Here is a 23,325-nt window from a genome sequence, read left to right as displayed (position 1 = left end):
AAAATCTCTACTGTTAAAAAATATTCTTATTTTAGATCTAAATATTTTATATTATTTTCTTCTTGAATCTCCGATAATATCCAGGCTGTTGCAATGGCAGGACATTGTATAGCCAGCTGGATTTTGTATTACTCAAAGTACCGTACATAAACCAATGTAGCCCACAATACATCATTTCAAATCTCACTGAAATATTTTGTTTTGATCCTGTATAGAGATCCTAGAATTCTCTTGGGACAGACTGATATTCTATGCTGCATTTCATTGTCATTTTAACATGTGGAAATGATCTAAAACTTCACTTGGCACTGGATCCTACTTTATCTGTCGAAACTGATCAGACCCAAACTAGCTAGAAAATGCAGAAACATCCCTTTTTTTGAGGGTTTGTCAAATGAAAGCCAATGTTTTGTAGAGCATTCCACCGTTGCTGCAGATGACTTTTATTTGTCTTTGGGCTCCTTGAATAGGTTGCCAGTCCATCACTTTGTTATAACATAATTATTCTTATTAAATGTTTCTATTTCTCCTGAAAGGGTCACTTTTAAAATGGCTACAGCGTAGGAACAGATTTTAGTTCCAAACTCTCCTTCCTGTAAGGGGATTTTGACAATTAAGTAAATCATTGTAAATATTACCTAAATAACCTAAAATCTGTCTAATTATTTTGGTTTAAAAGAAATATTATTTTTGACCTTTGCTAAAGTTGTTCCTTCATTATTAATATAACCAGAGCAAATCTATTTCCCTCCTATGTGTTTTTCTCCTTTCTACCTGTAGATGTCAGTGCAGAGCCATTGTTTTCAGCGTCCCCTCACCTTTATCCCATACTTGCAAACATTCAGTTTATGCCACAAAGACCTCTCTAACAAAGGTTATTTGTTTGTTCTCCCTTCAGGGCAGCTTCAACTTTGGCAGCGCCAAATTGCAGCAGCATGTGTACGAAAGCGTCACCAGAATCTTTAAGAAGCACGGTGAGCAGACCAGGCCTGTTAACGTGTGTGTTTGTGTGTGTGAGAACATGATTCCGTGTTTACTCTCCATCCCAGACTTCTTGCACCCCTTGACCTCCTGTTAGTCTGTTTTGAAGAGCCCAACATCTGGTCCAGTGTGAGTCTGCTAAACAATGGGCTCATTGTTGGGCAGCAGAGATTCTGTGCATGTGTTTGTGTTGCTTTTCATCTTCATGCTGTGCTTATTCTTATCTGTTTGTACACATCAGCTCCCCTTGGGTTTAGGTTTTGTGTTTTAGACATAATGCGTAATGTGTCCTCAGGTGCGGTACGTCTTCATACGCCACTGCTTCTGCCCAGAAACAGGAAGTTGTATGATGGCAGTGAGCTGGCCTGCTTCATGGACCACAGTGGAATGCTGGTCACTCTGCCCATTGACCTTCGTGTGAGCTCTACAAACATACCACACACATTCACATGTGCGGATATCCATGCTTGCTCACTAATTATGCAGCCTTTCAAAGAAAATGCAAATGTCCACAGGTTGAGGCTGCAATCAGCAGCAGCCTCAGGAAACCCTGAGGACTAAATGATGGCGGCATACTGTGATTGATTACATCTAAGAATGCTCTGAATTTACTGTCATGGTTACGGCACACAGATTCTCAATTCTTTCTTCCCCTCAGATGGCGTTTGCAAGATTTGTTGCCCGAAACAATATAACACAACTGAAGAGGTAAAGTTGGTATCTAGTTATAATGCTAAACACTTCCTGAAATTGTAAATGCAAAGTGAAATATTTTTTTTATATGCTATTGCCATTGTTTCATGTGTAATATGTTCTGTAGCTCATTTTGGTCATTTTGATTTATTAGCAACAGAATAAGGGGGGCGATTAGTAATTACTCAACAGAAATCACTAAAACCTTTTTTGTTTTTTTATGGTTTGAAACATAAATAAAACTGAATTATATGGAATATTGAAGAAGGTGCGCGTGCATATAAATGAATAAAATCAACTATTTGCTTATCAAGATGATTCAAATAAAAAAATTAGCAGTTTTACAGGTTAATTACACCTAATGATACATCATCATCACCATCATTTTCTTTTCAAATGATTTTAATAATTATGGTTTACAGCGTAATGAAAACCTAAAATTAATGTCACCTATTAAATTGAATATTACATAAGACTAAGAAATATAGATTTTTAATGCTGTGGTATTTGTCTTAATACTTGGTTTTGTCTCCGTTACATGAATTAATGCATAATAATACTAAAGGCACAACATCAGTTCTTTAAAGCTTACCACATTTTGCCCGAAATGATTCCAAAAGGTGTTATTATTTTAATAAGGTCTCTGTTTTAGAAGTTTATATTATGTCTCTATTGTTTTGATTTATAATTTGCTATTAAAACTTTAAAATGTATCCTGCACAGTAGTTGCCTTTTTTTTTTGGAATAGAATATTTACTGCATTCTGTGGTAAAATGCTTTTAAAAAAATCTGACCAGAGGTTGTAATCAGCTTATTTCCCCTGTTGAAGGTCAGATCACCTTCAACAAAATAATAAAAACAATCTTCACCATCTTTTTGTGCATCAGCTTTAGGTAATTGGGTTCAACATGTCCTGGTTTTGAGACATTTGCATACGTACAGAATCAGTTTATTCGTTTATTTTTGTTTGAGTCCTACTTCGATCAAAAAACCTGCTCCAGATAGTTTAAATATTAGCAAACAACAGTGCATCTAGAAATGTGAAAAGTGGAGGCAAAGTTACTGAGTGTTTCTCAATTTCTGTCCAGGTACTGCATTGAACGTGTGTTCCGACCCAGAAAGCTGGACCGCGCCCATCCGAGGGAGCTTCTGGAGTGCGCCTTTGACATCATCACACCAGTCACCAACAGCCTGCTCCCTGATGCAGAGACCATTTACACCATCTCTGAAGTAGTCCAGGAGTTTCCTGCTCTTCAGGTTATTTTTTTACCATTTTAATCCTGTTAGCTTTGCTGTCTTTGAAGTAATAGTTTATGCACCTTTTTGTCATTCTTCTATATCCTCCTCCAAATGCCATTAGGTCAGCTTCAAACTTGTGTTTTTTCCTCCTCACTTCCCACTTACATTCCTATCATACCAAAGCACGTGTAAGCATGACTGATTTACATTGTATTTATTGTTTATGTTGTAAATCTGGTATGCGTAGCTTCGTCCGCTTCCTTCCCTCCCTTCCAGTCCAATCCATTTCCTGTCCGCATCCATCACAGCGCTGCGTCAATCTCCAGCCGCAGCTCTTTTCCCACACCTTATAAACCCAGACAGCCTCGTGTCTAGCCTCTATTACATCCCTCATGCATCCTGTTTCTGATCCGCTTCACTGTCCTGGTCTTTGTGTGACAGCCTTAAAGAATGTTTGCTGCCGGACACAGCAGTTATTATTCTCCAAGGTGCTCATTGCATGAAGGCTGACTGTAATTGTGGCTAAGAGGTTAAAAGGTGTCTATGTATTTTCAGGAGAGGAACTATAACATCTATCTGAACCACACCAGCCTGCTGAAGGCCGTCCTGCTCCACAGCGGTGTCCCAGAGGACAAACTGAGCCAGGCATCCAACATACTCTGTGATGCTATGGTTTGTCCGACTTATATTACATATTAGATCTCCTTTTTAAAATGATAACAGCAAAAATTATCTGTCTTTTTAATAAACTTAAGATAGACCACAAATTACTCTCTTTTAATACTAGGAATACAAGGTAAATCGTCTCTATAATCCAATTCATACATTTATATATGTGGTAGTGATCTGGAGACTGATAATTTTTGTGAAAATATTGTTTTTAGTTTATTATCTTTAAAATATTATGCAGCATTTAGGAGTCTAATAATCATTAATGAGTAAATCATACAAAGTAATACCAACGTAAGACAGTTTCTCTAGAGGTGTTTGATGTGAAAATCCCTACAAATAGATCTATGCAAAACTCAGAGATACAGTGGCTTGCAAAGGTATTTAAATCATGAAAACAGCAAAGTTCAAACAGTTGTACAGTAGAAGGTTGGTTTCCAAAAACTTGTGGGATGGTCTTGAATTCCCTTCCCTGATTGATTATGTCTACATCCACATTTAAAGGTCTGTAGTAGGGCTCTACCAGATTTACAAATCAAGATGCTGTCATTTTCCTTTTTTCTTCTTTGCTTAGTCAAGTTGGGTGGAAAGCATTTTATGAGGAGCATTTTTCATAATTATGCTTTATACAAACCGTGCTATTGTAACTATGGTTGCATCATTTTTAAGACCGTTGTCTAGACTAAAATGTAATTTTTCTGCTGCTTCTGACAGCTCTTCTCATAGGATTTCTGCATTTAGCTCCATCCATCATTTAGCACATGCGTTCCCACAACATGATGATACCACTTATATATTTTAGCATAAGGATGGAGTGTTCGCTTTTCTCCACCCCAGGTATTTAATTTTTGGCTTATCTAAATTAAACTTAAATAAAACACCCTGTGAATCAGTTTCAGGGTAGTATTTTTAAGATCCTTATTGAGCCAAAACTTAAGAACTAAAATGTATAATCTGTTGGAACCCATTTTAATTTTAAACTTTTATGATGATGTGGTAAAAAGAAAGTTGGGACAAGCATATCTTTGTTTAAATATGGAGGGCTTGGGGGTTTGAGCTTAACCTGACGCCTTGCAATAGGGAAAATAGCCGAATACAAAGGTTTTGTTGTTGTCTATTTAGAGGCAAGCTCTCTACCAAACTAAGATGGGGTTGTTTGGCCTTAACAGAGCTGTCCATAAACAAACTGCTACAGACGCCCCATTTAACTAAACATTTGAAATTCATTTTAATTTTGTTAGATGGACAAATAAATCTTAGTATACATTTATATGTTCAAAGTGGAATATGTCAATGCAAATATAGTAACAGTAACTGATTTGCCTCTTCTGTCCATATTTGCTATAGAATGAAAAGCTGACCAGAGGTGAAGTGGAAGCAAAGTTCTGCAACTTCTCTCTCTCGACCAACAGTGTAAGTGTTTACTTGGTGCATTTAAATATGTTCAGCTTTCAAGAGGTAACATTTTTTGCACATCCAGACAGATAAAAAACTTTGTTTTGTTGTGTTTTCAGCTCCATACACTGTATAAGTATATAGAGCAAAAGGGCAGTCTGCAGGAGCTGGCGCCGCTGCTGACATCGCTGACCAAACAGAAGACAGCCGTCACTCAGCTGGCAAAGCAGGGCATCAAAGACCTGGAAGAGATCAGCGTCCTCCTGAGGAGGCTGGGCGTTAAACTTAGGGTGATTTTATCAGCTTTAAAGCAGGAAAAGAAACAACATGATATATTTGTTTTTTGTTTTTAAATTTAGTTCTTTTTTTTTTACTTTATAGGTGGTGGTCAACTTGGGTTTGGTGTATAAGGTCCAGCATCACTCTGGAGTCATCTTCCAGTTTGTTGCTTTTATAAAGAAACGCAAGCGAACTGTACCCGATATTGTAGCTGCCGGAGGACGCTATGATCATTTAGTAGGTTTATAGTTTTCCTAATCCAAAAACAGTGAATTCCCATGATCCAGTTTAATTATATATATATATATATATATATATATATATATATATATATATATATATATATATATATATATATATATATATATTTTTTTTTTTTTTTTTTTTTATTTATTTATTTATTTATTTTTTTTTGACATGACTTATTTTTTTGTCTTATTCTTGCGCTTAGATCCTGGAGTTTCGTGGACCAGCTTCAAATGTGCCTGTCCCCAGTGCTGTGGGGGCCAGCATTGCTCTGGATAAAGTCTACGCAGCAATGGCCAATTCGGAGGAGCCAGTAAGAGAGACAGACACATATACACACTGAATTCTGACATTCCTAATTATTATAATGGAGGAGCACCAGCAGAGCTGCATATTTAATGACACCTTTTTGCAGCCGTCGGTCGCCATGGTGCCGCATTTAGAAACCTGTTAATAACTATGATCAGTGCACGTCTTCACTCCCTTTGGGATATTTTAAGAGGCACAGCCTTGTATTTATTTTTAATTCAGACAGGAACCTATCTGGGACTCATTTTTTATTTTTTTGTTTTTATTAACCCAAATCATATATAATTTATAATGCTTAGCTTTAGTTTTTTTGTTTTGTTTTATGGCTATGATTATTCATATTTTCCTCTTGTTTTAGGTGACAGCGAGTTCCTGCGATGTTCTGGTGGTCCCAGTGGGACAGTCCTCAATGTCCAAGGCCATCAGTGTTGTCCAGAAGCTGTGGAGCACTGGGGTTTCTGCAGACATTGCTTATGATGTATTACAGGTAAACTGGTTGGCTTTTATAAAGCACATTTAAATTTGAAAGGATGTGGTTTTAAACTAAAATGTGTTGGTTGGACCTCTATGGTCATTACCTTATGCGTACCGAAAGCAGCAGGAGCAGCGAGTTTACATGCAAAGTCAAGGCGCAGCAAAATGTCCTGCAGCGCGTTTTGAGCAGCAGGCACAGCGCGTCTGAGCAGCTGAAACAGCGTGATGGGAGTGTTTAAGCATGTGACGTGCCACAAATGCGCGACACGCCGCAAACGCGCTGCTGCTCAAGATGGAAAAATTTAACTTTTGCTGCTCGATGCGCCGCATCAACCAATTAGAGAAGCTGATCTGGGAGCTGGCAGGGAGACAGACACGGCACTGCTGATTCAGAGCGCTATGATCACTCCTCTGAAACAGTTTATTAATGCCTAAATTAACTTAAAATGCCGAAACCTGCCGGCAGAATATGTTCGCTTTTATTATCCTGCTGCCTGCAGTTTGGATTACTTACATGAAAACCGCCTTCCAGCTGCCGCGGTGAACCGCGAGGAGGCAACAGGGCCAGAGGCTGCTGTTGAAGGGATTCCTACTGACAGCGCACCGTCTGTATGTGGGGGTCTGAACGGCTCCAACAGAGAAATAATATTGGAAGGCAGGATTGTAATCTAGATGAACTGACTGCACAGATTAAGTTTTCAGGTGGATTTCCCACCTAAAAACATATTAAAACTACTTTATTCCCACTGATCACAGCAAATATAGCTGCAAGTTAAAGAAAGGATAGGGTAGCTCCGCCCAACGCACGTCAGACCCACTTTAGCACCGCGCAGCCAGAGCAGCAAAGCTGCTTCAGCCGCACGTCAGAACAAACTGGTACAAGCAGCAAAAATGAAGCAGCAGATGCGTTTTTGCTGCGTTCGGTGTGAACGCAGCTTTATTCCAAATGATTTAGTGAAGCCTTTTGATTGATCAGTTGTTCTTACATTTGTAGTGAAATAAATATTCTAGATTTAAAAAAAAAAAATTCTTATTGTGATTACACTGTCAAGTTCAGAGCAAAAAAAAAATCACTTTCTGTATTTAACTCATCCCCTTGGGGAGCAGTGGACTGCCATTGTGCCCAGAGTGGCGACCCATGGAAGTGTGTAGGACTTGAACTCAGAACCTCTGAGACCCAAGCACAATGCCCTAACCAATAGGCCACCACTTCACTAAATGCACCTTTTTGTCTGCTCTAAAACGGGCATTAAAGCACAACAGGGATTGGCAGCTGTCCTTGCTAAGATTTCCAAACAAACATGTTTAAAAGATGGGATAACATTTGTTTTCAAAAATTCTTTACAGTTTTCCTTATGATATATAATATAATATAACATAATATGATATAATATAATGTAAGTATATTATATGTTTGTTGCAGAAAGGCCAAAACCACAATACTGGCATGTTTCAAAAATGCAAAAGGATTCAAATTCTGTATTTTTCATCTACTTTCTTTACTTTCTGTAGCTAATAAAAGAAAAAAAAAACACCTTCCATAAGTTCTCAAATTTTATTGTATGAACGGATTGGAGCTAAAATTATGTGTGTAACATCTATGATTCTACCACCTACTAAAAAGCGATAATACTAGATCGGAGGTGAGAAAATTGGGATGTTCCAGAAGTTTTCAATACATAAAAGAAATGTATGACCTTTCTTTTCTTTACTGTCTGCAGATTTTAAGTTTTTGTTCTCTGTTTAGTTGGTTCTTGCCCTACAGTCTCATCACATTCAAGGCTGAGCAATGATTTGATGCTGTTGTTGGAAAAGTGTTTCATTTTACAACCAAATAGCTCAGCGGTTTAGCCGAATACCACATGTGCATAAAATACTTTCATAGACAGCCAAACCTTTGCAGGATTTAATACCCCTGCAATCTTTCCCCCCATATCCTGTCCGTCTCTTTGCTGCACCAATCCAATAAAAGCAGAAATGCTGACAAAAAGGCAAAAAGAAAGAAATAAAATGTGGAGAACCTTGGTAGTGAAAGTAAAGATACTGTTTAAATCTAAACTAAAGTCACAGAGATTAAAGCTACATTTGACCTAATTTCAACTTTCTTTTCTGTTCATTTAAACCTCCAATCACATTCAGTGACCTGGTTTGCCCATACCCTACTAAAGATCTTTTTGATATTTATGTTTAAATAGTGGCTGTTAGTTTCTTTAATACAGTAAAACCTGTCTACATAAGACACACACCTGACTTCCAGTAGGAAGTTTTTTCTTCACCTGCAAGTTTTGCTGAGGTTTGGCAAAAAAGGGTCACACCCAGGTGACAGAGTCATTTATCTCACCGGCATGAATGTGCCAGTGTTTTATCTGACGCACTTTAAAAAAAATGGTTCTGTTTTGTTTGAGTTCTGGCTTGCAGTAATTTGATGGAAGTTAGAGGGTTTGGCCAAACTGAGATCAGTACTTAAAAAAATGAAGGTGTTTATTATGACAGCCAGCAGTTCTGGTCCCATGTTTCTGTCACTAAACAGCCAACACCCAGTACCAACATGTTAATCCTTCCTTTGTTTTTTCCCCCTCTATGCAGTATAAGATATTGTTGTCTGAACTTTCCAATAGTGTCGCTAATGTCTTTTAATTGTTTTCATTGTCCTCTGGAGTGGCGTAGGAGTCTTTAGAGGAAATGAGGAAAATATGAGTCTAGCTTAAAACACAGACATTCCAGATCATAATGTTTTTTTGTTTGTTATGCATACACAAGGAGAAAGCTTTTAACAAAACCATTTTGTAGACGTCTCAGCCATAAATCCCTTCTTAGCTGAGTTTTGTTAAAACCATTCACATGGCGTCATATTTACTCAGAGAATCAACGACTTGTGTTAATCCTCTGCTGATGGTTTCCCTCATTTGCCTAATATGGCAAACTCTCTTACATGCTGCCAGCTAACATTCGTCAGAGGATACTTTAACTTAATGCAGTCAGACAGAGAAAGGTGTGAGAAAAGAGGAGGCATCAAAATCCTAGTGGTTGGGCATTACGCTTGGGGTCCAGAGGTTCTGAGTTCAAGCCCCACTCCCACAAACTGCAGCTCTGTGTCCGTGAGAAAAGAACCTTAACCCCAAACTGCTCCCCAGCGCTGCACAATGGCAGCCCACTGCTCCCCAAGGGGATGGGTTTAATGCAGAGAGTGAATTTCATTGCTCTGTACTTGTGACAGTGTAATGACAATAAATAGCTGGAAAGAAATGAAAGAAAGAATCCACCCGCTTTAGATTTAATTAACCATTAAATGGCAATTTCTAGCTGTTATCAGTTCCATAGAATGGCCGCAGTCTTCGCATCATTGACCTTCTAGAAAGTTTCTTATGTTAAGAAACTTTATATTTACTTACTTTATACATTTTTTTTCTAATTTATTTACACTTATTTTCTTTCTTTAAAAAAATGCTTTTTAAAGCTTTACTTGGAGTGAATTCCAAATCTTTCAATCTAACGGATTTAATGTGGTGTTTAAAAACAACTCAGTTGACAGGATATTAGATTTTTTTGGGAGGGGTTGTTTGATATGAGTGACATGCCTATCAGCTTTTTCTTTTTTACAGTAACTACTACATTTATGTTCAGATTGCACATAAATAGATAAGTTAATACTGCGGCCAAAAAGGTTATTACATTAGGGTTACTATTAGGATTAATTCAGTGATAACCTACTGAGCCTATTGGTAGGTAAGAGGCACAATCTAAAGCTATTCTATGGGACCAATAACCACTAATAACGGAAGTTTAATGAGATAATAACACTGAAGCTGATGCAAAAGACCTATAGGTCTGTCTGTCTGCCTATAATGTAATATAAGACCTTAAGAATGTTTTTGAAATACAGAAATGAAGGTCTACTGTGAAGCATCTTTAGAAATTGAAATTAATCTCTTTGTCACTTTTTGTTCAGTCCCAGGAGACACTTATGGAGCACTGCAGACTGGCTGGTATTACATGCATGGCTCTGGTTTGTGACAAAGATGGAAACTACGTTAAGGTTTGTGTAACATCTAAGCTGTATTTTGCTGTATGCTTCTTTTCTGGGGGGGTGTTTTTGGGGGGTGTTCTTAAAACAAAAACAGTTCTTTGCATAACTACACTAAATAGTTTTTCATTGAATATTTTGAAAAGCTGCTTAAATGATTTTGTGTTCCCAGGTGAAATCCTTTGAGAAGGACCGACAGTCTGAGAAGAGAATTCCAGAGTCGGACTTGGTGGACCACATCATTCAGAAATGTCGGACCAAATTCTTTGACGAGAGAAGCATCAGGTTAAGAAATCTGTGTAACGTGCACCTTAGATTTCTCTTGAAGGATTTATGGGCTTATCCGTCTCATGAATACTCTTCTTGTTTCTTTACAGAGAAATCTCTGAGAGCATGAACCTCCAGAATCCTAAAGGATCACAGCTAAACAACACTGGTACAGTGTAACCTCAACGGTCTCACAGCACCATAACACAAACCATTTACTGTTCTCATATAGTTAGGATGTGACTTGGATAAAAGCCCACATAAACAGTCCTCTAATAATATGGTTCATATGGAAACCTGTTTTCAGGCTCTTTGGAGCAACATGGCAGCAGCAGCAACACCAACATGAATGTGTACGTCATCAGCCCAGAGAAAGTTTCTGCGAGCACAAGAAGACGATATGAGACTCAGGTTAGTGATGCACAAACAACACCCAGTCACTTTGGCCTTTGAATCGATTTCTCTTAGTTTATCTAACATATGACCTTCTATTTAGATGCACCACTCAGAGATTTCAGAGCTCTTTTCTTTAATAATTTCATATTTATCTCAAAGAAATATTTACTTTGAAAAAAATCCTTTACAGTAGGTTACGGTATGCAAAAAAGAAAGCCAAAATTAAGTACAGCATATCTGTAAAACTGTATTTTTTAACAATTCAGTTCAATTCGTATTATTTATATAGCGCAAATTCATGTCATGTCATCTCAAGGCACTTTACAGAGACAATTAAAAGATCATACAGTCAGATTGGTTCAGTTTTCTATCTAAGGAAAACCAGCTGATTGCATCAACTCATGCTTGAAACGACAGTGGAGAGGAAACAGGAAGAAACCTCATGCAGAAACATGCTCAGTGTGAGCGGCAATCTGCCGAGGCCAACTGGGGTTCAAGGAGACAGAAGCAGACATAGGAAAAAGAAGCAGAAATACAAAAGGCAACTGTCAACCAGCTCCACAGGCGGCCTCGTCCAAGAAACGCACAGCCAGACAGACGAGCTCAGAGCCAGTTCCTCTTAATGTTAATCACAGCTCCAACATCTATAAAAAAAGGTGTTACTGGCAGAAGCACAGCTGATATTTCTCTCCAGGAGGGCGTCACAGGCAAACAGGAACAGACCAGATGAAGCTACTATGAGAAAAAGTAGAGAGAGTATAATGTTAAAGATTGAACCAACAAATTCTGCAGAATGGGAGAATAGAAATAGAATAAAGCAGAATGATGGAAAAAGAGTCCTATTGTCCTCCAGCAGTCTAAGTCTATAGCAGCATAACTATAGAGATGGCTCTGAAATACCCGAGCCACTCAACTCTATAAGCTTTATCAAAAAGAAAAGTTTTGAGCCTACCCTTTAAAGTAGACTGGGTGTCTGCCTCACAGACTAAATATCAATATTTGCTATCAAGGATTGTTTTGATACAGTAATTGGTAGGTTCTGGATTCCCACATCCTTTCATTTACACTTTTCATGGCAAAAATATACTTGGCCCTAACTGCTCCTGATTCCAAAACCTGAGTTACTTGAGGCTTACCAAAAGTATATTGATTTGAAGGAAACATTGGATAACAGTAACACTGTAGCATCTCTAACAAAAACCTAAAAATATATAATTTTTTTTCTACAAGATCCATTCAAAGCAAATATATGCATTGTCTGAGATTATAGACTATTTATAGACTAATTTACTGCTGTGTGATTAAATAACGATCATCTATTGTAGCAATTAAGTCTTAGAGTCTTAGGATTTCATGTTAATACTTCACCCCTTAACATTCACAATTAAGGTTAAAACTTCAGCATGAACTGTTTGTATCTATTGACATGTCTGAATTAAAGTAGGAGGAATAAATATGTATGTTTGGGTTGTGTTGATATCATTGATCAAAATATCAGATTTCCTCACACACTTTTAGTAACAAGTCCTTTACATGTTTATAAACATAAGTTTCATTCTCTCTTGTACATTTAATTGCATTTTAATAATAGCCCATTTCCTAAAACAGCTGCTTTTATACACCACTTAATTGCTTTTGTCATAGAAAGGAGACATTTTGAGTAAATTAAGGCCTCCATTGATTGACTTTGTAATACAGATTGCAATTTTAATATGACATATCTGCAGATGAGATGATTTTTAAACATCTAGTTAAGGAAATACACAGCTGTGCGTTCTGCTCTCATTTCATGTTTCTGTGAATTTGTTGAAAGTGTGTCACTCTTCTAGTAGTGAAAAAAAAATCCCGTGTCTATTCAAGAGATTTTTTTTGGAAATAATTGCATGTGAAAATAGTGTTTTAGCTATTTTGTTTCATGAGAACAAAGTCTTTGATTTTCCTTTACTCTTAATTATTTCATATTTGTTTCCTTCTTTTTTTTTCTTTATATATTTCAGATTCAGACCAGATTGCAGAATCTGGGGAGCAATTTGCAGAACAAAAGTAATGACATCGAGGTCCTTGCAGTAAGTCTGCTGTTTGTTTACTGTGTTGCTCTCTCTAACACCAAGTTTGCTGAATCATTGTGTGAAAATCACAGACTGGGGAATGGGCTTTGGATGTTTAAACAACAATCTTCATTGAGAACAGCCCCCTTTTATAATCCTTCTCCGATCCCCTGCTGGTGAAGGATGGCTGTGAAAGTATTCCAGTTGCTGCCGAACAATGTACGCTAGAAAAGAAGGCTGTCTGCCTCACCTCTCCAGATGTGTGAATGGTGTGGTGGGCTGCAATGTTGACTTTATTTACTGTTTTATTATAGATCACGGCCAGATACAATAGGAATAACTGTTTCTGCTTGCCTTAATTGTAATGCAATATGTTTGATATACATTTTGAGCCCTTTTTGTATGTGGACTGCATCTTTGCCCCCCGCACTTAACAGGAGTTGAATGAACATTACAGGTTTAATGACCTTGATGGTGTAAGAAGCTTTTTGATTCTTAGCTTTTGCACTTCAACAGAGTTCCTACACAATTTGGAGAACTTTGATCTTGATTTAAGTAATTTCCACTTCGAATACTTGTGAAAAAAAGCTATAGAATAGTGCACGTTTTTTTAGAGCTTTATCCGCTGTCTTGTGTTCCATCCATCCATCCACCCATCGGTCCATCCGTCCGTCCGTCCGTCCGCCCGCCCGCCACGTGTTTGTCCTTTTTTTCTGTTCTTCCATCATCTTTATATCTGATTTTAGTCCATTTGTACTTTTATCTACCCATAACTCACTTCATATATCCGTACTTTGCAATTAAAATCTGCTATTTTATATTTATACTTTGAGAAAAAATTGAAATGGAATAAGCAATTGAAAAGTGCCGAATATGGTAATCCATTGTTATTTTGGAATGCAGCAAAAAGAAATTCTGTCTGTTGTTATGCTTTTTAGAATAATGTGTCCATCTAAACTTGTAAAACATGATGTTCTTTGGAGTTTGATGTTTACGTGGAGTTTAAGATAAGGATCTGTTTTGAAACTTCACTTGTTTTTATCCCGCAGGTGGATCTGCAGAAGGAAACGCTGATAAACTTCCTGTCCCTGGAGGTGGGTTCTCTACTAGCTTCATCAAAAGCACAGCACAGTTCATAAAATTCTTGGATGGCTGTTAGGGAGGGTGGGGAAGGAAAGGACAACCAGTAAAGTTCCAGAATCCTAGACAGGAAAAGGGAATCCCGTCTCCTTCCTTAACAATGGAGTCTCATGTGGAGCGATGTGAGGAAACTCCCCTACATGTTTCCACAGACGGAAAAAGTCTAATTTGGCAACACTGGTGAGAGACGTGCTGAATTAAACAAAACACTCTGTTAGGAGGTGTTAATGTTCACATTCCAAAATACTTACTGGGACTTTTGGCTCATAAAGTTTCAGTTTCCTTTCCGTGAGGTCCATTTATAAAGTGACAAAACACAAGGAATGTTAGGAAATACAGTGGTTATATAAGGAAAAGCATGAACCGGTCACCTATGCAGACTTTCCTTAACATCACATGTTGAAGGCAACAGGCAATGTATATGACTTACATGGATGTGCATTGGGTTGATCATTGGCAGTATTTTGTTCATATGGAAAATGAGCTCAATTCAAACAAAAGCTCACTATAATCTTCACAGTCATGCATATGTGATGGCTTGAGAATATATAATATAGAAACCCTTCTCATGGAAAGATAGATTCTGTACATGAAGTTTCACTAAGTCCAAATGCCCTACAAAATTAATAATTTTTCTTTAACTTTTATGCACTTTATCATATTACAAGCTCAAATATCAGTCAGTTTATGAGGGTATTCACATCTGGCTAGCTTTGCAGATGTGCTGATTTCAATTTACAGATAATGAAGTGGACAGTGTTTTATGAGATGTTCCTAACAGCGGATGTCATTTTATTACCTAACATTGTTTACTAGTTTCTCCCCAATGTGTTAAGCATTTTTCATGGGTTTATTCCTCCATTATTTTCTGTTTTTCTAACAGGTCTTTGCAGAACTGATGCATTGATACTGAGATTTACTTGCACACATATGGAGTCAATTTTAGGGATTTCAATTTCTTGTATTGGTTGTTTAAGCAGCATCAATGTAGGAGGAGGTGAAAACAAACGCACAGACCACTTTTCAGAGCTTTGTTTAGCAGTTCATTGTATTTAATCTGTTTTAGTTTACTTCTGTGAGTTTTTGTGGCTGTTTCTTCTTTAAGACCAAAACTGCTTCAAATCTGGTGTTTTTGACACCTTTTATTTTTATTCTTCTTTTCTAGTTTGACAGTGAAGAACAGTTCAACAGCAGCGTCAAGACTCTACTGTCTCGCCTCCCGAAGCAGCGCTACCTGAAGTCTATCTGTGATGAGATCCACCACTTTAAGATTACAAAAAGGTATACTGCCTATATTGGTTCAAAAAATTTTAAATAAGGGGCCAAAGATGCTCCCTGAACAGATTTTCATTCTCTCTTGCTAATCCAAAATCTTGACTGTTTCACGATGCTTTGAATCAGTAATAACATGGAAATGTTTAGAGCAAATAAAGAAGGTGTTTGGAGGTTGCATATACTGTGTTTTCAACCTCTCTTACATTTGGTTTGTAGCTTCTCTTGAATCTAAGATCAAGTGTCTTTCTTTGTTCTGTTCTTGACAGATTATTTCTGGTCTATTGGTTAAAATCCATTCTCCATAGCTGTGTTTTCTAAATGACTAACCCTGTATAAAAAACAGGCTCAGCAAAGTTTCCTTCACAATGATTTTCATGGTTTGAACTACATGTAATTGATCGTGGCGTACCACCACAACTTCAGTGATTAAAAACATATGCTAAAACAATGTACAGCACATGATATAGCAAACTGTATTTTTGCACACTTATTCTAACCATTACCGTCTGAGGGCAGCAGCCAGAGATGCTGTGAGTCTCTCAATACTTCCCAAAGTTCATCCTCGCAGTCACAGGCAGCTCCAGCTGCCTCATCCAGAAAGCCTGGGATGCAGTCAGAGCAAATAGAGTAGAGATCAGCTGTTTCCCCTCAGCTAATGTTTTACACCTTTCAAAACTATTACTTGATTACCATCCAGCTTCAATCACTTATTCACCTTGTAATGCATGTGCCTCTGATTACTGTCTTTGTTGTGTGATCGGATGTTTGCTGGGTGAATTCAGGCATTGGATCAAATTCACACATTTCAGCTAAATGTAAAAAACTGAAGTAGGTCATTACTTTAGTTTTGATTCACTTACGCAATATCCCCCCATTACCCCTTTTCAATACTGATTTTTTTTTGGTAAAAATAGGCTTTGATGTTTTTTTGCACTAGGATATATTAAACATCCTTTACATTAAGAACTGAAGCCGTCTCTTTAAACAGAAGCCATAACCCAGAAGGTTAAAAAACAAATTTGAAGAAAACAAAAACCCTTCCTTTTGGAGACAATTTCCACTCCTCTACAGTACTCCAGGTGTAACAATGACGGCCAGAGCTTCAAAAGGGGCTGTTAGACAGATAACCACCACCTTCATGAACACTTAATCCCTAGTTGATCCCATTTCCTGAGGGGAAATCTGGAAAAGGATTCACCATGTTTGGTCTTTTGACGTCTGGATCATAAACATCTCAGCTGAGCGACGCAAACCATCTGCCGAGTGGGGGGGGGGCTTCATGAATTAGTTGGCAAAAAGGGGGAAAAAAAATCAAAGCCTCTCCAACACAGTTGGTTTCAATTTCCCATCCCTGCTTTGTGTTTGTGTTGCCGTTTGGACCGCGCACAAGGGCTGACTGATAAACGGACGGCATAGAACCAGAGACGATGTATACATTCTGCATCTGTTTTTTATCCTTGCATGTTCATGCTTTCATTGAATGTGAGGCGCAGGCAGCTGAGGCCAGATGAGCAGGGTAAAGGGCTTTGGAAGCAGTCACCTTTCTGCAACAAAATCATAAACTAAACTTATTTCAGAGGCTTTGCGGGCAGTGACCTTTCCTTTGAGTCAAAACTGTTGCTTGTAAAACTTCATTTTCACCCCCGTTCAACCTACCCAGCTCTGGAATAATTTCCGGTGACAATTAGCATATTATTGGTGTGTAAAGAGAAAAAGAAGCATTAGTAAAGTTCCTCTCTTTTAGTTTCTGATTAACTCAGCTCTGTAAACTCGGGGGTTATTTTTATGATTCACAAAGGGGTTTTGTTCACATTTTCTCTAACTTACAAGACTCCTTTTCTTCAGATGTGCTCCTGGCAGAGTTGCAAGCTCTTGCTAAACAGGGCTACCTAATAAAGTTCCCAGAAACCCTCCTGGCTGATTTTCCTTGTTCTGTTTTAGAGATGTTCTATTTGGATGTCGAGTATGATTTGATTTTTTTTTTTCTTCATATAACAAACACATGTTGTCCTCTTTTAGGGTGGCTGTGGTGGTCTTGTACAGCTATAAAGACGACTACTACAAGATCCTTTTGTGAGAACCAAAACGACTACCGGCCAAGAGAAGGATTTCATTTTGCTGTAGGTGTAGCAGGTTTTCAAAGACTAATTTATCCTTGGATCTGCAGAGATTGCTCAAGAATTGAAAAGGTTTTCCATTTAGGGGAACTGGCAAACCTCAAGGAACAAATCACTCTCCTTTTATCATCTTAAATAGTTTTTCAGCTTCTGAGCCAAACTTTGCATATTTCCCAAAAACCTTTGAATATCTTCTGTTATTGAAAAGAGGTTCACCAAATGTGTTGCCTTAATACAAATTGTATATTTTGACAACAAAAGGGCTATTTGCTGCAGATAATGTGACATAAATATATTCTAGAAGGAATAAATCTTTTTTCCACATGCCTTGGCTTGGTCATTGTGTGTCCATGCAGAAGACTGCAGAGCATGAATAGAATTTTTTTGTCATGTTAAACTTTCTGTGAACACATGATGTCAGGGTACTCAACATTTTTGAATCCGGGTACATTTGCCAATATATTCTATTACCAAATAAGAAAATAAATAGAAATTCAATTATTCATCCTAAATAAAGTGTTTCAAATATTTCAAAATCTCTAAAAATAAAACTTTTACGTTTTATAGAAAAAGTCATTAGCATCTCTGGTAAAGACGTGTAAAGAGCCATTAAAATACACTTCACCTAAGTTTGATCTCTCTGGAGGGTGTAATAATTTCAACCTTTTAATTTGTGTACACTTGCTCAGTTGGGAGTGAACCCCTGTGGCTGCTGCCCCTTCTGTTAATAACATATTCCACCTTCTTTAGTCACCTCCCGATCTACATCCATAAAATTTTAAAAGTGTGGAACTTACAGAACTGCTAAGGTCTCCCGTTTACAGAACCCACAGGTTTTTTTATTTATTTCGCAGGTCTGGGTACTGAAACAACTAAGAAAGACGGTTGATTTCGCCTTTTGTGAACCATTTGTGATTGGCCATGACAACAGATTTTGACAGAAATTATAATCTTACTCAGACAAGAGAAATGGCTCATGTCACAGAAGGAAGCCTTACCACTGGACGTTCTTCTTCAGAAAGTCGGCCCAGAATACCAATTAAAGAATCATTTTATACACACAGCCTGCCACATCATCACATCTCACATCATACACACATTTCTACATGAGATTTCACTGGCCCCAGCCATATCAAAATATTACCCAGTGTTCTTAGATCAAGGACAACTCCAATGCACAGAATAATCCACTCTACTCTCATTTCATTTCCAAATCTTAGATTAATTAGATGAACTGCTTAGGAAAAGTTGAGCCTTAACGTATAACAGGAGGTATTTTAATGGTTTAACAAGCACATAAATTAATTATAAAAATAATCCTAACATGGTTTTCCCTGGTGGAGGCCAACGTCACACCTGGGTTGGATGCCCTTGCAAACGCATGACCAACTGTTGTATGCCTTTCCACTGCTTCTGCCCACTCTCCAATGAAGATCGTCAACCCTGAAGGTTCTCCTACTGCCTCAGGGTCCACACTGGCTTCGGTAATCATGCCTTTGGATTCTTTTACCTCTTGAGAGGTGGTTGGGTACTGCGTTGCTAATGAAATTGCTGGCATAAAAGTCTTCCACTTTGTTTACTGCCACTGGCAGTCAGGAAGAAATGACGATGAGTATGGAAGTTACGTTGTAACTATGGTTCCTGGACCACCGCCAGTCACACAGTTCTCCCCCAGTGAGTAGATCCGAGGAGACCGAATGTAGCCTTCCACGTGCTTTTTGTGAACGCACATGCAGGTGCGTTACGTGTCCCATATTTGACTTTCTTTACATTTAATCTCTATCTGCACTGACCAGAGAAGACAAATCCACTTTGATTACTCCCTTTGGCAATCATCAGCAGATTAACAGAACTATAGTTACAATGTAACTTTCATTATTTTGCTTGAGTTCATACACACTTATAGTCCAGTTACAGCATATATCAAACATAAAACATTTTTTTCAGGACAAAGATATTCCAAATTCCCTGATCTGGAAATGTCTCTTGTTGCAGCATTGTTGTCCACAAGAGTTCTTATTGCTCTTAATTTTTACTTCACACCACACACACCCATCTTTGTTAAATCCATGTGAAACTGATAGATTTGCATAACTAGAAAATAATGTCATAAAAAGAAAGTTAAGGAATCCTAATTCACATTGCAGCACTAAGGCCAGATGTGTGTGGGCACGCAAGTTAAGGAAAACCCCTAACCGCTACCATCTTGGATGACGTCACTGTTGCTTGGGAAATTAGAGTTTATCAGCACAAGCTGCTCTGGTTCACACATTTATTTTTTGTAGAATAGGCATACATGTTACATTTTCTAATCTAGAAATATATTCACAAGATTTGCAAACACTGAAATAAATAAGGTACAGAATATAGCAGATAGAAAAGGTAAACAGTCTACAATGTACATCAGATTTGGTTACTTAAAGCTATTTTCAATAAAGAAAAAAATCTCTAGCTATACTTTAGTATTAATAAATAAAGCTATTCGAAAAAATAAATAAGATTCTCTTGACTACTAATTTAAACAAAGTTTTTCTTTTTACACAGAACAGAATTGTGTAAGCTTTTACAGTCTACCTCTTTGTTTTAAAGCTTATGATTCAGACAGACACATACTGCAAACACTTTAGTATAAATTGGTTTCTGACCTATTTTGGCATTACAACTGTTTCTGTTAGGAGATATTGGCAAAGGACTGATAACTGTGATCCAGAAACTGCCTGGGTGTTTGTTGTGCAATTCTTCTCAGAATCAGCCCCTCATTTTATGGACCAGATAGATCCAGAAACTTCATCTCTGGTGGTTCCATATCTCTGTGTACTTAAATAATTCCTGGTTATTTAAATACAAAGGAATTCTGTACAGAGGTATATTTTTCATCTTACTAATTGTGGAGAACAGTCATGTGTCTCTAAACACTGTGGAAATGTATGTTTTAATATCTACACATGCTTAACTCCTATAATGACAACCCTTCACATTATTCCCCCAAATATAAACAGTGGATGATCCAGAACTCTTATCCTCTCTATGATTTTTTTTTATCTTAACAACAGCTAAATGTTAATTCAAAAAATGATGTGAAGAAAAAAACCCTAAAGCTGCAGAATTAATGCTTTACAGATAAAATCCCAAGCAATCGTTGGCAAATGTAAACAGCAGCTCTGCACTGACTAATTGAAAGTAGTGGAGCCTAGTATCAAAGACATTCTTCGTTGATCCATTTTTGTTCCTTTGCCGGCCATAACATGACACGACTTGAAGAAACATCAAGCAGCTTCAGCTCTAATAGCTTTTAGAGGAGTTACAGAGGTCTAACTGAAAGAGGATGATGACTGGAAGGTGTGTTTTAGACTGGATTCACCCCAAGTGGCTTGCAGAAAACGTAATATCCCTTGAACCTTTTCACATTCGTCTTTTGTGAATTATATGGTTTAGACCAAAAATAAGAACAAAACCTAAACCAGTACCTTGCATGTATAATGTATTACTCTTATGGTGTAAGGCTAACTATTGGAGATGCAAAGATCCACAGGTTAGGTGGACAAATCAGTTGATAGGACAGGAATTAATTACAAACTTCATAAGTTTGGTCTTTATGGAAGAGTGGCCAAAAGGAAATCATTAATTAAAGAAAACACATTAGCTGCTTACCGTCTTGGGCACAGGTGTCAAACTAGTTCCAGAAAGGGCCGTGTGGCTGCTGGTTTTCTTTTCACCCAAGCAGTAGCACACCAGACTCCATTCATCTCATCAAGGTGAGTCTAGTCTTAACCTGATGGGATGAAGAGAGTCTGGTGTGCTACTGCTTAGGTGGAAAGTAAACCAGCAGCCACACGGCCCTTTCTGGAACAACTCTGACACCCCTTGTCTAGGGGAAATGGCAAACATGGACAAAGTTTTGTTCTGCTCAGATAAGACCAGAACCACAAATTAAAAATGACTGCTTTTCATGAGTGGTCTCTTTTAATTTGAGGGAGCTATACTTATTTTCTACAAGTAAATAGTCTAACATTTTAATCTGTAGATTAGGGTTCTTCAAAGATGGGCCTTGTGGTCTGATGTCTTGCAGTTTTAAGATGCATCTCTGCTTCAACACACCTAAGTCAGATGATAAGCTCATTAGCAGGACTCTGGAGAACTTGATAAAAAAAAAAAAACAGATGCAGAATGCATACATTGTCTCTGGTTCTATGCCGTCCATTTATCAGTCAGGCTTGTTCGCGGTCCAAACGTGATCTTGCATGAAGAGAAGATATTTTAGGTATGTGGAAGCAGAGACGCGTCTAAAACATGAAGGACAGCCAACCTGAAGGACTGGAATTGAAGACTTCTGCTTTGGAGGTTTTAAGCCGGCAGAGATAAACTCCAAAATACTTTAGCTGTAACTACACCATCACTTATTTACAATTCAGCTTTTCATTTATAAAAAAACCCCAATATTTTGAAAACCATGTATCCTTTTACTTCACAATTATGCTCTGATTTATCTTAGTCCCTTAAAATCTGAATCAAATACTTTTTTTGTTTTGGTTGAGCGACAAAATGTGAAAAAGTTCAATAGAAATAAATACTTGAGCAATGCACTTCTAGCTGCTTTGGCGAAAGGTACGGTATTCTTTATAAAAGGAATGACTGATCAGTTAAAGGTAGACAAACTGTTTCTTTAAATGTGTGGGAATGTTGTGATTGGCTATAAAAAACAAAACTTTAAAATGGCTGTACAGAGGGAAATAAAAGACAAGACAACATACTATACAAATCCTGTAAAAATAAAAATATACAATGACTAAACTGAAAACCACACATTCTAATGCCAGGGTTTAAAAGTGGCTGCTCATGATGGTTACATCCACAATGCACGGGTGCTCTTTGTGAAGGGTTAGCATTCTTTATCTTCCCTTTATGCCATCACCCAAACCCCTGTCCAAAAGCTTTTCCTCTTCCTTTTTTATCTGCAAAGTTTTAGTTTCATATGAAACCGTAAGAAGCGAGTATGTTACAGAGTCCGATTCTGACAGAGTTTCTCTGGATGCTCCTTTCAATGGCTGTATCATTACTGCGTCCACATGTCAATCCCCCTCTAAGTTTGCCGCTCAACCTGAACGTCCAAACAGGAGGATGATGGGCAAACAATGACAAAAAAAAATACAGCAACTGTATTGTGTTGCTGTTTGCGCTGAGTATCTGTAGTTTATCTGTCACGAAAAAGGACAACATTGTGGATTTTTTGCATAAGATGGTGTTATAAATCCCTTTTTAGCGTGGCATCCAGTCACTGCCCGTGCTCAGCTTGGCCCTGGGGATGTTCATCTTCTCCATGCAGGGAGGCGAGCTCATCTCAGGGGAAAAGTGGATGATTCCACAGTTGCTCTTGTTCTGAAACTTGTTCTCTTTTGAGGGCTCCATGTAGATGACAGAATTCTTGTTCACATGTTTCTTCAGGATCACGGTCTGTGTGGAGAGGAAAGGAGACGACTCATTCAGGCTCTGATTTGGTTAGAACTTCAATGACAGAATCATAATTTGTTTTAGCTTGCACTTGTTTGTCTAAGGAAAAAGAAAAGATAATTTTTAAAGATTTATGAGTGACATGACCCTTTTCAATCTTAAAGTGATCATTTATCAATAGGTCTGAGCAACGGACTGAGCAAGAAACTTAAAAATCAGGGAAAATTAACCCGTCTTAGAGTAATATTTCATGATTACAATCTCTGCTGAGAGTAGGGCTGCAGCTAAGGATGATTTTGCAAATCAATAAATCTGTTAATTAATT

The 23,325-nt window shown here is 37.8% G+C and overlaps 2 protein-coding genes across 3 annotated transcripts in view; one reads left to right on the top strand and one right to left on the bottom strand.

Annotated features, from left to right (window-relative positions):
• The window catches only part of eif2ak4 (eukaryotic translation initiation factor 2 alpha kinase 4), a 33,778-nt gene extending 15,899 nt beyond the window's left edge, over positions 1 to 17,879 (top strand). The window contains exons 22-39 of the mRNA XM_038291443.1: positions 899 to 974; positions 1,277 to 1,398; positions 1,640 to 1,689; positions 2,763 to 2,931; positions 3,469 to 3,585; positions 4,930 to 4,995; positions 5,097 to 5,267; positions 5,359 to 5,493; positions 5,708 to 5,815; positions 6,170 to 6,298; positions 10,235 to 10,321; positions 10,482 to 10,594; positions 10,687 to 10,745; positions 10,884 to 10,987; positions 12,970 to 13,038; positions 14,070 to 14,114; positions 15,326 to 15,441; positions 17,455 to 17,879. Coding sequence (XP_038147371.1) covers positions 899 to 974; positions 1,277 to 1,398; positions 1,640 to 1,689; positions 2,763 to 2,931; positions 3,469 to 3,585; positions 4,930 to 4,995; positions 5,097 to 5,267; positions 5,359 to 5,493; positions 5,708 to 5,815; positions 6,170 to 6,298; positions 10,235 to 10,321; positions 10,482 to 10,594; positions 10,687 to 10,745; positions 10,884 to 10,987; positions 12,970 to 13,038; positions 14,070 to 14,114; positions 15,326 to 15,441; positions 17,455 to 17,512 — 1,794 coding nt within the window. The 3' untranslated portion in view covers positions 17,513 to 17,879. The remainder of the gene's footprint in view (positions 1 to 898; positions 975 to 1,276; positions 1,399 to 1,639; positions 1,690 to 2,762; positions 2,932 to 3,468; positions 3,586 to 4,929; positions 4,996 to 5,096; positions 5,268 to 5,358; positions 5,494 to 5,707; positions 5,816 to 6,169; positions 6,299 to 10,234; positions 10,322 to 10,481; positions 10,595 to 10,686; positions 10,746 to 10,883; positions 10,988 to 12,969; positions 13,039 to 14,069; positions 14,115 to 15,325; positions 15,442 to 17,454) is intronic.
• A 4,882-nt stretch (positions 17,880 to 22,761) lies between these two features.
• The window catches only part of crim1 (cysteine rich transmembrane BMP regulator 1 (chordin-like)), a 53,794-nt gene continuing 53,230 nt past the window's right edge, over positions 22,762 to 23,325 (bottom strand). For both annotated transcript variants that reach the window (XM_038291432.1, XM_038291433.1), the window contains exon 15: positions 22,762 to 23,003. In XM_038291432.1, the coding sequence (XP_038147360.1) occupies positions 22,809 to 23,003 (195 nt within the window). In that variant the 3' untranslated portion in view covers positions 22,762 to 22,808. The remainder of the gene's footprint in view (positions 23,004 to 23,325) is intronic.

Source organism: Cyprinodon tularosa, unplaced genomic scaffold (assembly GCF_016077235.1).
Source record: "Cyprinodon tularosa strain WSP-4 unplaced genomic scaffold, ASM1607723v1 ctg3, whole genome shotgun sequence".
Lineage (NCBI taxonomy): Eukaryota > Metazoa > Chordata > Actinopteri > Cyprinodontiformes > Cyprinodontidae > Cyprinodon > Cyprinodon tularosa.
The sequence above is the reverse complement of the archived record's forward strand: the minus strand, read 5'-3'. Positions and strand labels throughout refer to the sequence as shown.